This window comes from Calliphora vicina, chromosome 3 (genome assembly GCF_958450345.1).
Source record: "Calliphora vicina chromosome 3, idCalVici1.1, whole genome shotgun sequence".
Lineage (NCBI taxonomy): Eukaryota > Metazoa > Arthropoda > Insecta > Diptera > Calliphoridae > Calliphora > Calliphora vicina.
Window position 1 is genome coordinate 57,426,554 of NC_088782.1, and position 15,690 is coordinate 57,442,243.

Consider the following 15,690-nt stretch of genomic DNA (forward strand, 5'->3'; position numbering starts at 1 on the left):
ATCAGAATATTCAACCAAAATGCAAAAATTACTTGCAGTTTTGTTTTCCATATAAAACGATCACTTGACTCCAGGATTTAGAAAATAATACCCTAAATAGTATTACAGATTCGAGTGTTTTTATTTAAAAATAAATTCATTTAAAGCTCTGTTTGCTAAATAACGTTCGAATAACTGAAATGCTTGAATGAATTGATGAAAAAACCAAAAAAAAAAACGAATTGCTAGACTAATGTGTGTTGTCATAGCACTTGGCATGTGTCATATGAACGCACGTGCGTCTCTCAATATCCCAACCATAATAAAATGGACATTGCTGTAGTGTTTGATAGCCCTTGATGCAATAAAAGAAATAATTGCACTTTCTCGGATGAGGAAAGAAATCGGTGATATGTGGCAAACATCTGTTTGTAGCCGAAGGTGGTTGATTGGAAATCTAAAATGAAATTTAAACAGAAATTTAATGATATTTTTAAATTACGACCTTAAACTTATAAATATCGTGGTAAATATACATGATGATGACTATGAAACTTTGCTAGTTTTGCATACATATCGCCACTGCGGCAACAAAACACTTTTATGGGGGATTTCATGTCAAGTGAACCAACTTTTGAAATAGATGTCTTCCGATCGTGATGAAATTCAGACACAATTTTTCAATAAGATTCGTCGAGAACTCTGTGAGTTAGAGGGGGTCAAAATTTGTTATTTTGGCAAAGCAAGTGTTTTTTTATTCTCATCCATGTAATTTATTACCTATTGTTCTTAGCAAAATGTGTCCCAAATAGTTTAGATAGCTATTTCTTCATCATCGTAATAAGTTACATGTATGCGATAAAACACCTACTTGGCCAAAAAGTCAAATTTTGATCCACTCTAACTAAGAGAGTTCTCGACCGATCTTGTTGAAAAATTGTGTCTGAATTACTATCAAATAGATGTCATCCCGATCGGAAGACATCGATTTCAAAAGTTGGTTCACTTGACATGAAATCCCCCCTATATATTTATTTTCATTTTTAAACCAAATCAGTTCCCCCACATCGCACAATGGGGGAACTGAGAAAAAAGTGGAAATAAATCTGTAACTTCTAAACGAATAAACCGATTTTAATAATCGGTCAAATTTATGGATTCAAAATCAACAACAAACAGAAAATTATAAAATCTTGCCGTTTTGTAATATATTTTTTTTTGCACTGCCTTGCCGATTGTTGCATAACCAAATACCGGTGAACACTACAAGATGAAGCTAATTACTGTGAGTTATGTATTTTGAAGCCATTAATGAGACTAGCGGAAAAGAAAAGATATACATATTATATATCAACGTGTAGAAAATTATGCCCTCTTTTCAAAAATGTACAAAATTTTTAAGAATTAAAAAAATTATAGAAGACTTTTTTTATAAATATGGGAATAAAAAATAGTAGCTGATTTTTTTTGGAAAATTTTAATTTTTATTAAAATAAAAGTTTTGTTTATAAATCGTTTTTAATGAGATTTTATACTTATGTATATAGAAACTTTTGATCCAAATCCAAAAGTGAAAAGGATATTTTTGTGAATTGTAAATGACAATCCGACAATTCCCAAAAAACTTTTCAAAAGTCCCAAAATTGGGATTCTTTTGATTTTTGGATCTACTGAAAGCACCGAGTTCGGGGCTATGAAATCCCTTTGCGCAGTATTGAAGAACATATTGGGACTAGAGATGCCAAACGGGGAATCCCGTTCCCGAAAAGCCCGGGATTTTTTAATTTTAAATCCCCGGATTTTCTAAATCCGGTTTTTCATAAATAAATAGGGGAAATCGTAATTTTTGTGTGCCTTTTTCATGCATTTTGTCATTCTACATGTCTGAATATCGCAAATTGATGTTCAGGAAAGTTGTTAAGCTCAACTCCTGCTACAACATAGTTAATAAAGGAAAGCGGTATTTTTGGTTTTCCTCTTTAAACGAAATCAAGTCGTGATTTCGGGATTCTTTACCAAATCCCGAACCCCGGGATTTTCAAAAATTAGTCCCGATTAGCATCTCTAATTGGAACATACAATACAGGTCTTAATTTACGGAAAGCTGCTATGCGATTAGATACAATGTTGTCTAAATTTGAAATTTACATAAAAAACCGGTCTATTTCGTAAGGTTCTGGACCACGCAATAATACGAATTTTGATATTATTTTATAATATTTAATGAAATGTTATCTTTCAGAAAAATATAAATACATTATTTATCTTTTTGTTATATTCTATATAATTTGAACTTAATGTAAGTACTTTTTTCGAAAAAAAAAATGGTGAAAATTGCTTTTTTATTTTTTTTAAGTTGAATGCTCATAATTTTCGACTCAGTAGAGATTTTTAAACAATTCTTTATTACGACTATTAAAAAATTTGTTGTTAATTAAAAAAAAATATATTTCAAGAATATCGGGAAAGAACAGGATCCGTTATTAGCAAAAAAGCAGACCAAGGTAGGTAAAACAAAATAAAATTTTACTTTTCAAATGCGAATAACTCGTAAACTATAAGAGATAATATATGGCTAAAGCAATGTTTGTTGTAGATCTTGTCTAGTAGATTTACAAATCGGATCGTAAACAAAAAATTGGCATAATTTTTAATTTTTGATATACACAAGGTGCACTTTGGGACATTGTGGCTCCGCCCCCTTGGTCATATAAGCCCAAATTCAAAGCTTAAACTTATCAACACCTCCTCTATAGCCAAGGGAATTTTTGTTAAATATGGCCTATTCGTTTAGAAGTTACAGATTTATTTCCACTTTTTTTCCAGATATACCTGTGCGACGCAACAACACTAATAAATGGTTTTGGCATCATTTTTAATTTTTGATATTCCCAATGTTCCCCACTTTGGGACATTGCGGCTCGGCCCCCTTGGTCATATAAGCCCAAATTCAAAGCTTAAACTTATCAACACCACCTCTATAGCCAAGGGAAATTTTATTAAATATTGGCAATTTTATTTCCACTTTTTTTCCAGTTTCCCCACTGCGCGACGCAATAACACTAATAAATGGGGACTACACCTGATCATTTTTTCTTTCGACAACCAATTTCAAGTTCGTCATGACATGAAATGTATCAAGTATAGACATATGGTTATTTCGGGACGACAATTTATACTCCGCCGCAAATAGAGAAATATTGATAATCCGGGACATCTTAACATTGATTGATTTGGCTTAAATTCGCAGCGTTGTAGTTTTATAACAAGTGTCACATTATCAGAACAAACAAAAACTACCCTAATATTTATGTATACTACCTTCATATTCACATACAACCACATACATTCACTCTTATTCTAATATGTAGTTAATTTACCTTGCAATTTGAATTTTCTGGAAAATCACATTTACCCGAAAGCGCATTAAAGTGCAAATGATCTGTACAATGCATTTCAATTGGATGGCCATGATAGCAAACATAATAATCGGAACAGGTATTATTACTGGAAACATAAATAATTTGATTGGGATCATCTGAGCTGGGACATGAATCTTTAACCAAATGTGGTATATCCAAAATTTCGGCCGTAGTTGTGGCCGATGTAACAGGCTCTGTGGTGGTTGCTATTGTAGTGGGAGCTGCTGTTGATGTTTCTTCAGGTTCATCACCATCTCCATCACCGTTGCCGTCTTCATCGCCATCACCATCTTCTCCCTCATTATTGTCCAAAGGACAAACTACATTTTCTTTGGCGTCACACGATTCACTTTCGCTATCGAAATACTCCCCCTCATCACACTCTAACAGCTCAGAATCGTCACCATTACAGAGTATATAAGCCGAACAGCTTTCTGAACTGGCCACATATGTGTCTGGATCTATGTCCTCACATTCATCAAATGTATCCGCATTTATTCCTGCTAAACAACAAAACGTGCAAGCGGCAAAAAATACAAAAACTTTATTTTCTATAAACATTTTTCTTTCTTCTCTTAAAATGTAACTTAATCGAACCACTGTTTCTTAACAAATAAATTACTCGTTTTGTTCTTTTTCGATTTTATAGAATTTTCCCGGCGTTTAATTTGACAGAGGAATCATTTTATCATTTTATGTATTTGATAAAATAATAAAAAAAGAAAATCTTATCTTGTATTGGAAAACGGAAGAAGCTTCCAAAGAAATTGCATAAATATTTTTGTTTTTATATTTATTATTGATAAATGAGATAACATTATTTTTTTTTTGGTTTATTTGTCTTCATTTAATGATACCCGATGTGCTTGAGAATAAACAGAATCAATATTGTGAATCACAGTTATCGAACATTCACTTTCGAAATTGTATACATCGTACGTCAAGGTCTTGTATGTACAAAATTATGTGTGTAATTGCAAGATATTTTCGATTCGGTAAATTTTGTTTGGTTAATATTTATAATTAATTAGCTACTTTTTTATTTTAAACTTAAAGTTTTTTGAGAATATGTATCGTAAAATGTGTGTTTTTATATTGTGTACGGCTCAGTAGCTTAAAAAATATATATTGTAATTGACCCACTTTTTATATGTGTGTGCAAAAAACACACGGTCATGACAGTATAAGTTCGACTCTACAACTAAATGATAATTAGGTAAACATATTATTTTTATGTACAACCATTAAATGTTAAGTTTATATACGCATAGTCATAATATGTTTAAGGTGATAACAGAATATGTTTACAACAACTAAATAATAATAAATGTAGTCATAATATGTTTACTTTTAATTGTCTGTTTTTCCACCATTTGTGAGTGTTGGTGTTTGTCTAAGCTATGTTATTTTTACAAGTAAATTTTGAGTGTCTGTAATTCCCATTCGCTCTATAGTTTTATTTGTATATTATCTTTAACATTCCTAGAGCGAATAACAATAAATTTGATTTAATCAATAATATTTTAATTGTGAATTTAGTACTTTAAAACTATAACCTATTAAAATTTTGTATTTCCAAAAATAAATTTTAATAATAATATGATTATTTTGGATCATAATATGATTTAATTGGGTCATAAATATGATGACTTTGGGTCATATTATGATTGATTTTTATCATAATTTGATTATTTCCGAACATATTATGATATTTTATGATACTAATAACGATCATATGTTTTGGACTACAAGCAAAAATCTGATCATAATATGTTGCTCTTAGTTTATGGTTACCACAACCATGTTTTTTCTCTGCGTGTAACAATATTTAGCAAAGTTGTAGCTACGGTAAAGCTGAACAACTTTTATGAACATATCAATGCAATCTGAACCTGTTTAGGTACTCTAAATAGCTCACAAAGATCACTTTGAACCTTAAAAATGTTCGTTTATTTTACTATTTTTCGACGCGAACAAAAATATTTTTTGTTAAAAACTTATGATCAAGTGTAATCTTATCTATTCTACTGCAATAGCCCGGGCTTGATGTAATATATGAAAAAAACTTTACAATTTTTGAAACAAGGCAAGGTTTGTGGAGCTTCTAAAGAGAAAATATAAGCTTTTTATATAAGTAGTTATAAGTTCTTGGGTATGGGATACAAAAAATTACAAAAACTTTGGTTTCGCCCGTTTTATTCCCTTAAAAGTACATAAATCAAAAAGTACCACACACCTTATTTTTTGCATAAATTTTGTTTAAGTTCGACTCTTTTAGATTTTACCCGGTTTTACCCATTTTTACCCTCCTTAAAATTCGAAAAAAAGTTCGTTTCAGAACTTTTTTTCGGTGCAAATGTATGGAATTTCGTTTTCGGCTAATATACAAAAATTCCACGTGATTGTCAATTATTTTTTCAAATATTTCCACAAATATGTATGAGGACTGTTTTAACACACAAGTGTGCTTTATTCGACTGTGTCAATTCATACATATTCACCACGAACACATACAATTTTTCTACAACTTGACCAAAAAAATTTTTTTTAAATAAACATATTTTCTCACATTTATATCATTATATTTTTATTATTATAAAATAATCGGACCAAATTTCGTATTTTTAGTTCCATTAGTTTCGGTCATATCATGTTATTAACAGCGGATGTTCGCTGAGGTGGGTCACCGTATTTGCACATATCTTTGTCCATATATGTTTTACCGATTTTTCCAAACATTTTTCAGAAACTAGAAACATTAATAATAAATTTCATACCCTTAGAAGTCCTTTTATTTTGGCTCTATCGCACTTAAAACTCAGTTGATAAAAAAAATTCAAGTATTTTTCTTAAATTGGTGGCCACCACTGTATGTAGATCTAAAAGTCCCTAAGTCAGTGGCTTTACAATTGTTGCCTTTGTTTTCAAATACCAAAATTCCTAAAACGGAGAAAATTTCTTCCAAAAACTGTGTTTTTTTAGAAAAGTGCCAACTGTGACGTTATTTACCATGTGATAGTAAAAGAGCATTGTATATATTTAAACAACATAGTAATATACTAATATAGGGCTTTTTCGAGGATCAGTGCTATAAATATTTATTCAAACCTACATTTTTTTTAAAAAAATTGGCCAATTAATATCTCACCAACTAAAAGAGATAACCTACACATAGTCTTCTCAAGGACTATTTATGTTTTAAACTTTTGTCGATTACTCTTAAAAAAATGTGAGACCCGAAGTGACCAACTTAGGGGGCCCCGCACTGCCCCCCATTACGAATAGGAAACTGAAGAACTGTATGTCAACGAAAACACCTCAGCTCCAACCATGTGAAACAATATCTCAAATAGTTCCCGAGAAAAAACTTTTCTATACCACTTGAATTATTTGAATGGATACCCTGGTACATACAACATAGGGTGATCGGGCCGGTTTCGTTTTTGAAAAGCTCAAATTTCAAATATCGATGAAGCCGGGTTTTTCTCCTCAAATAGCCGGTTTTTTCTCAAAGTGTGTTTTTATGAGTTTTAGTGTATTAAAAACTTTAAAAAATATTCAAAATCAAAAAAAAAAAAAGTTAAAACAAATACTTCAACTATTTTAGAAGATTTTTTATATTTAGAAAACGTCACAAGTGATCTGGAAAGCCAGATCACTTGTAAAAAAATATAAATCGAAAATAAAAGTTATGAGCAACGTAAAAAAATATTTATTATGAATAACTCTTATTTGAAAACGTAAAAATTATTCATTGATTTATGCCTAACTTTTTCAGTCTCAAAAAATTTAATAACAGTTATTTTTGGACTCTGGTTTTTTTCTCTTTTTCCCAAATTTCTCTGAAACTTGACCTTAAAAAACATTTTTACTTTCATGGATGTAAACCAAACACTTGTAGTAGCTGAACTGAACCAATCGAATTAAGATTCTAAAAATTATAGTCAAATATAAAATAGGTATAACACATTACCCGAACTTACTCTAATTTAACAAAACAAAAATAGCAGTCATCAATGTGGTTTAAAAATCGTTGGAACACTAAACTTCAAATGACTACGTTTGCCGCACTACACTTTACAAACAATATTTGTGGAGCCGCAGAACAAAAGGTACTTTTTTAAAAACCACGGCTTATTCACGGCCTTAATCTCCATTTTAAAGTTATAGATTTTCTAATCCTTTTAACTGTGTATTCATTACAAATGGATCAAAACACATTTCGGTCAATGCTACAACTTTTTCGCGATGAGGAGAGAATGTTAAAATTAATTTATTTAAAGACATGTAATTTAAGATTAAGAAACGAATTTACTTATGACAGCCAATATTGAAAAATTAAAGTAGATCCAAAGCTACACGTACACCCATTATAGCCACAGAAATTATTTATATGATTGTGGTAACCATAATATGGATAACTAACGATTCGCATTATTGACGACCATTTTTATGAATAATAATTATAAGCCGAGAACAACATAATATGATAAATCCTTCATCATAAAAATGGTTTTCACAAACATATACTTGTTTACTGCAACCATATATGTATGTATATGATTGACACAATCATTTACATTTTTGTTTTTCTATATTTGTTGACCTGTGTAATTATTTTGATCCCCAGGTAGCACACGTGCGAACATCTTTCAATATTTATGAAATACAGAAATAAAATACAAAAAATATGTACATTAGGGCCATAGCTTTTTTAAATTTATTTCGCTAATATGAAAAAGGAAAATGTCTGTAAGTTAAACATGTCATTAAAAATTATTAGAAAAAAAGGTATAATTTTTTCGCCGTTGTTAAAAAATTTCAGACACAAATCGTGCCAAAATTGGGTTATAGCCCTAATGTACATATCAGAATGTTTGTTAAAATTTTTGTTTTGTTTATTATTTAATTTTTTTATAGTAATTATTTTATATACAATGTACAAGAATTTAAAACAATTCCAATTAATTTACGAGTTAACGTGTAGTATTTATGGCTTGCTCTTAAAAAAGACGCAGCGTAACTGCAACCATATACGCTAAAGATGAGTTTCTGTCACATCTTCTTCGGGTATGGGCGATATAATTGAACAACGATGTGATGTTATTAGGAAGCGTGTGTTGGAATGAGGTAATTGACATGTTTTCATTAAGATGGGGGGTTTCTCTGTGACCATCACAGAGTCGCTGAATTTATTGTTGCCGGCGTCTTCAGTTGACACATAGAACTGTATGAAATAGAACGATAAATATGTTTTTGGTTTTTGTTTTCTCTCAAAATCCCTATTAATTATAATTTATTAAATTTAGTTTTTAACTAGACGTTTTATATTATGACTACCGTTACTAACATTCATTTGTGGACTTGTGGTACGATTAACAATCTCTTTATATTCCTGATACTGTGATATGACACAGAATAAACAATAAGTCTGCAGCAGTAAATGAAAGAGGAAAGTTGGAAATAAGTAATAAATCAATTTTAATAAATATCTATCTATCTATCTATCTATTATTTCTTATTGTATTTTGTTTTTGTTTATTGTTTGAACGAGTGTATAGATATTTACTTTTACTTACATTTAAACAAACAATAAATAAATCTATGGTAAATATAAATCCAACAACAGGATCAAAATTTGCTCTTTTACTGAAAATAAAATAGATGGCATAGAATAGTTCCACACAGACATCACCAACCATTAAAAGTATCCATGGCAACAGATATTCTCGTTTATCCTGCAACAAAAAAAAAACCACAACATTTATTAAGAACAAATATTACAATTCCAGAAATAACAGTACAGAGTGTTATCATCAAACACTCTTTTATGTATTATTACAAATAAATAAAATTTAAATATAACTCGTATAGATAAACATTGGTTTAGATAAGTTTTACAAACTCCTACACAAAGGAAATGAAACTTACTGAGACATGTTTGTGGCACAGATTTATCGAGAAATTCATGAAAATCATTTATAAACAAGTTAGAGTTTTATATTCGGCTTTGCCGAATCATTTATACCCACCACCAATATAATACGGGCACCGATTGATGGGCGTTTAGCATAAAAACATTTAGCTGGTTCACCCGATTAGCTTAGTTATATATTTTCTATTACTATAAAGTATAAAAAAGTTAATTTAACAGAAGTTGGGTCACAGGGCAACACTGCTCCTGTCAACAGGCATCTGTCAGTTTACTCCTGTCAACATTGTAACAAGCTGCGTCATTTTAGTTTGTATTTGACAGCCATTGACTTGAGGAGAAATTGGAAAAAGTGAATTTCGTCGTTCGTCGGAAAAAAAACATCACTCCAACCAAATAAATATTCTGCACCATCAATTTCGAATCTTATATACCCTTCACCAAATAATACTTCAAAATAAAAATATTTAAATATTTGAAGGTAAACTAAATTTTTTGAATTGTTTTTTTTTTAATTTTTTAAATTTAAAATTAATTTTTTTTTTTAAATTTTAAAAAATGTTTTTTTTTTTTAATTTAATTTTTTTTAATATTTAGCGATTTTGGTTAAAAAAATCGGGTTAAAAAATATTTTTTCCGATTTTGACCCATTGTAGGTCCAACTTACGTTGACCCTTATATACGTCGCACGGTGGCTCATATCTCTCAAAGTCCAACTTTTTGTTAACCCGATTTCAAAAATTTTAATGCCATTCAATAGTAAACACATTGAAACTAAGGTAGCCAAAAAATTAGATAAAAATATTGTCAATTGTGTGCGTGGCATGCTATTAAAGTCAAATATTTTATGTCATTTTATAAAAATGTGATTTTTGTAAATTTGATCAGAAGTAAATTATCATTACTCGCAAACTATTATAGATAATTGGATGATTTTTTTTTGTTATGTTGGTAGGATAATAGTCTTTAAGAGCTGATATGATTTGTCATTGTACCGTTTATACCTGATGTGTTATTAATTTTTTTCTCAGGTACTATATTTTAGCCAAATTTGAATTTCAGTGGAGTAAAAGTGCTTAGGGTCAAAAGGGGTTAAACAAATTTTACAACCAGGAGAAAGTTCAAAGTGTCCTCTTTAAGCCTATATATACTTGTTGACCTGTTTTGACTTGTTTGTTGAACACTTTATTCATTTGAATGAAATTACTCCCAAATAGTTGTTCTATTTTTATTTTATTTGTTCATATGACTGGCGCAAAGTATAAGTCGCAATTTTGAAGATATTGCGATAAAATTTGGTACATAAATTTTTCGACCCGAGGACGAAGTCTATTGGAAATTACTGAAATCGTTCCACTATTTCACCTAGCACCCATACAAATGTTCTCCCGAAGTTATACTTTATCGGTCGTAAATGGTTAATTTATATATGTATCTACACAAATTTTGCTCCAAATATGTTTTATATAAACTGAATTAATGTCACCTAATTTTATGATGATCGGTCCATTATTAGTCATAGCTCCCATATAAGACCCGCTTCCGAAAATCACTTTAACGAGCATAAATCTCTTAAAAATGTTGGTATAAACACAAAATTCAATAGAAATAACTTCCATATAGACATAAATCACACGACCTAATTTCATGGCGATTGGTCCATTATTAGTTATAGCTCCCATATAAGACCCGCTTCCGAAAATCATTCACGAAAATAAATTATAGTGTAGGGTATTATATAGTCGAGCTTGACCGATCATACTTCCTTAATTGTTTTTATCTGTTGATAACTTTTTTAATAAGTATAGCTGATTCAAAAAACAAAAAATTTGCATTTTCATACTAAATTCTATAAAAAATTAAAAGTTCAACTTTAACCTAAAAACTGGAGAAAAATTCAAGAAGTTATCTGTCCACAAAAAAAAATTCTAAAATATCTCTATCGGTTCAAAAGTTACAGAGTTTTGGCCGATGAAAAACGAAAATGAGCCACTGTGCGTCGTTGCAAACGTCTTTGAAATATCTATCAATAGATATTCATATTGTCTATATTAATGACTTAGTAATAAAGATATAGGTAAAAAATCGATGGACTGAAATGTCTCTGAGGATGAAATTAACGAGTACATTGGGTTATGCGATGTGGAAGGTACCTAAGGAGAAAAGAGGCTTATCGCCATTGAACATTCTGAATCATGAAGTGATGAATTGTGAATATTTAGATTGTTTAGACTCATTTAGTTTGATGGGATATTGGACAAGACTTCAACTTTAACGACGTTTTCTAAGGTAAAACCGACGGAAACTTTTTGGTTTGGTTGGAGTTGAAAAAGATATCGAACAAGAGATCCAGTGCTGCTTATGCGATTCAAGAATTTGTGTCGAGAAGAATTGACATTGGAATTTTTGTCAATCTTAGAGGTCGGCGGCTCTAGTTGTTGCTATTTTGAAACTGCGGATGGACTTCAGGGAGAATAGGAACATAAGAACTGTCGGCCTTTCGAAAAATGGTTGAGTATTTTATGCTGGTGCAAAACAATGATTCCAATTTATCCCAGAATAGTCTCATGCGTGAATTGTACTTTCGGATCACGTCCCAAAGGCTGTGGGTAGTAGATATCCGTCGAAGCGTGGAATTAAGTAGGTGAATATTCGGAAGGGAAATCGGAATTATATTTATGCTAATTTGAAGACATATAAAATGAAAATAAAGTGTAGAGTGTTATTGACAAATACTTCTCCTCATTTTATAAAACGAAAAGACAAACGTTTGAAACAATTTGTATGGAAGAATTACTTGTTGTATCTTCAAATTAAATTACAATTAGAACAAGTAAGAGGGCTAAATTCGTGCTGTGTGCCGAATCTTATATACCCATCACTAAATTATACTTCAAAATAAAAATTTTAAATGTTTTTACGTAAACAAATTTTATTATTTTTTTCAAAGTTGTTTTTTTAATTTTTTAAAAAAATGTTTTCCGAATTGTAGGTCGGAAAACTACGTCGTTGCAAAGGTCTTTGAAATATCTATCATTAGATGTCCATATTGTCTATATTAATGACTTAGTAATACAGATATAGGTCAAAAATAGGTCGAGGTTGTCCTGTTTTTTCCTTATATCTCAGCCATTTGTGGACCGATGTTCTCAATTTTAAATAGCAATAGTATGAATCGTGTATGTAAGTTATTTGGGGTTTCCGAAGCACCAAAATAACTTACATACATGACTTCAACAGACAGGCAGACAGACATGGCTTAATCGACTCCGCTATCTATAAGGATCCAATATCACCTTAAGTTTGTTTTTACCATACGTTAAATAGGTAAATTGTTTCGAAATATAAGAATCGAGTTTTAGTTTTAAGCCTAACCTAGGTTTCGGTGAAAACCGAACACGAAACTCTACTTTCTATAAATATTTGTTTCTTCCTATATTTAAGCATATGTATTTTTTCTTATTGTATCTTCTCTATTCAATAAATACATAAAGCGTTTAAGTATTTTGAAAAACATTGTACAATATTATATTTTTATTGGATAATGGCAGGTGTTACCAGTAAGAAGATTAGATGAAAAGTTTAATATTTAAATACACATAAATATGTACAGATAATATAGGATTTTGAAAGCCACAGTTTTGTGTGTCAATATACAATTTTATGAGTTTATTTTATGTATCAATATAAAAATAACAGAACTAAATAACAATCTTATAATCGTATATGTTTATAAGAAAAATAAAACGAATATTTATTTAAAAAATATTTAACAAAATTTAAACAAATAAGTTCAAGAGATATGATTCAATTACAGATAGGATTAGAAAACTTAGGTGGCATTTACACTTTGATTTAAAGTCATGTCTTTTTTTTGTTTCTTTTTTAAAACCCCTACGAAAATCCCCTAGCATTTATACGACGCCTTTTTTTGTCAACCAGGTTTGCCTTTTTTTGGCACCTAATCGTTTCAATAACCAATCAGAAAAGAGCTCAAAGCAGAATATCAAAAAAGTCTTGAAAACAGAAAACTTGCCTTTTGTTTAGACGTCACAATTTATCAGTACAAACAAATACGCATGATTTTTAGTCATGACTTAAAGTCATAATGTAAATGCCCCCTTATTATTTAAATAACTAAGACTGCTTAATATATCTGTGGAGTTTTGACAAAACATCTTAAGTCGAGATAAGAAAATATCTTAATTTTTTTGTATAAAACATTTCAAAACGCTCCGTTTACACTAATCTGCTTCTTCTTACGAATATTAGTTTCTGAGATATCATAAAAAAACAAATCAACTTATTTAGAGTTGCTGTTGATTTGTTTTTGACAAAACAACTTAATTCACAAAAACTGTTGAATTTATCGATAATTATTTTATTATTTATCTTTTGTATAATTCCTTGAGACAAATAATAAAGTTCTTCAAGGACAAATAATAAAATATTGATCGATAAATTCAACAGTTTTTGCGATCTCCTGAAAAATTAGAAAATTCCACTTAAGTTGTTTTGTTATAAGTTCATAGATATAATTGTCTAGGTACTGGTTCTGGTTCTAACTAAAACTTCAAAGGAAAATGTCTAGGAGGTGGTTAGTGTGAGACAGGTCACCGATCACGAATGGATATTATAATACTGGATAATTTAATTATTAATATTTTTACCAAATTTATTTGAAAAATTTTCAACTTTTTGCCACCATTGATCAAGTTAAAGGTATTTATAGACGGAAATACTGAGTATTAACACTTTTCAAATTTAAAATATTATTGAAATCAGTCGGTATTTCAAAAAATCGTTTCGAAAAAACATTTATTGTTTACACGATACTATTACAAATATTTTATTTCTTTGTTGATTGATATTTTTCTGAAAATTTTATTATACCCTTCACCTTCGTGAGAAGGGTATATATAAGTTTGTCATTTCGTTTGTAATTTCTACATTTTTCATTTCCGACCCTATAAGGTATATATATTCTGGATCCTTATAGATAGCGGAGTCGATTAAGCCATGTCCGTCTGTCTGTCCGCCTGTCTGTCTGTTGAAATCAATTGAAGACCCCCGAAATATCTTCTGGATCCAAATCTTCAATAATTCTGTCAGACATGCTTTCGAGAATTTAGCTATTTAAAATCAGCAAAATCGGTTCACAAATGGCTGAGATATGAGGAAAAAACCAAGACAACCTCGATTTTTTACCTATTTTTGATAAAATTTTGTTTACCTTAAAATATTTAAAATTTTGAAGTATAATTTGGTGAAGGGTATATAAGATTCGGCACAGCCGAATATAGCAATATTACTTGTTTTTATTTTATATTTTCTTGACATTTTTATTTGCCTTATTTGTTTTTATAAATACATACCCGATACATATGAAAATAAAAAGTTTTTGAATTGTTTTAAACAAATTTTCAATACCGACCGTAAATCAAAAAAATCATTTGTATTTTTTGAAAATCTAATACAAATTTTGTTTAGACGATGAAATTGTATTATGATACTTGAGTTTTTGACAAATAGTAATACTCAGTATTGCCGTCTATAAATACCTTAAGTGATATGTCAGATATGAATGATTTTTCCACTCTACTGATGTTGTTTAACAAAAGTATTCTAAATGAAAATACCTCACTCATTCCTGTTTAGCGGTGATAACAATATTCTTTATATTTTATTTTTCGTTTGAAATCTAATATTAATTTTCTCTGTTCCTGTACTTCTCCAGTGCTATTAATACATTATAATGTAGCATTCTAATGTCACATACAAACTTCTTATACAAAAAATATATTTTTACACAGAATTTCCTTATTTGTTTAATAAAAATGTTTCCACATGGTTGCATAAAATTTATAACGATACCCACTGGGGTGATCGGCTCGGTTATAACCGGTTTTTTAGGTTAAGTCGGTTTCGGTTATTTGAAAAGCTCACATTTCTAATTTCGAAGAAACGGTATTTTTCTAAAAGTGTGTTTTTATGGTTTTAGTGCATCAAAATCCAAAAAACTTTTAAAAAAATACTCCAACTATTTTAGAAGACTTTTTATATTTAGAAAAATGTCACAAGCGATCTATATTATATTCTATATATTTTTTTTCCATTTTTTTCTAAAACCTAACATAGTTGTTGACTTTTGAAATTAAATAAAAGTCGTAAAATATCAACCACTCATTTTAGAAAAAACTCAATTTTAATTTCAAAATGTGTCAAATTTAACCCGAATATCTTAAGAAAACAATAGCTTTGGTATTTACAAGGGTAATCCCAGTTTTCATACAAATATAATGTTCAGCAAGTATGATGAAAAGAGACGGATATATGTATGTTAGTGCTACCAAAGCT

At 29.8% G+C, this 15,690-nt stretch overlaps 2 protein-coding genes across 2 annotated transcripts in view; both read right to left on the reverse strand.

The window, feature by feature from the left end:
- Positions 1–200: 200 nt before the first annotated feature.
- LOC135955480 (probable chitinase 10) lies at positions 201–3,962 on the reverse strand. The gene is made up of 2 exons (XM_065505830.1): positions 3,360–3,962; positions 201–436 (listed from the first exon to the last, which is right to left on the reverse strand). Exons 1-2 carry the CDS (start codon positions 3,960–3,962, stop codon positions 230–232), a joined length of 810 nt encoding a protein of 269 aa, XP_065361902.1. The 3' UTR covers positions 201–229.
- Positions 3,963–8,391: 4,429 nt separating this feature from the next.
- Positions 8,392–15,690, reverse strand: part of LOC135955273 (uncharacterized) — a 43,271-nt gene continuing 35,972 nt past the window's right edge. The window contains exons 4-6 of the mRNA XM_065505610.1: positions 8,981–9,139; positions 8,752–8,832; positions 8,392–8,628 (exon numbers count right to left, since the gene is read on the reverse strand). Of these exons, the coding sequence (XP_065361682.1) occupies positions 8,440–8,628; positions 8,752–8,832; positions 8,981–9,139 (429 nt within the window). The 3' untranslated portion in view covers positions 8,392–8,439. The remainder of the gene's footprint in view (positions 8,629–8,751; positions 8,833–8,980; positions 9,140–15,690) is intronic.

Coding starts and splice junctions, on each gene's coding strand:
- LOC135955480 (XM_065505830.1), bottom strand. CDS start 3,962: ATGTTTATAGAAAATAAAGTTTTTGTATTTTTTGCCGCTTGCACGTTT. Junction 437..3,359: donor CAGAAAATTCAAATTGCAAG/GTAAATTAACTA, acceptor ATTTCATTTTAG/ATTTCCAATCAACCACCTTC.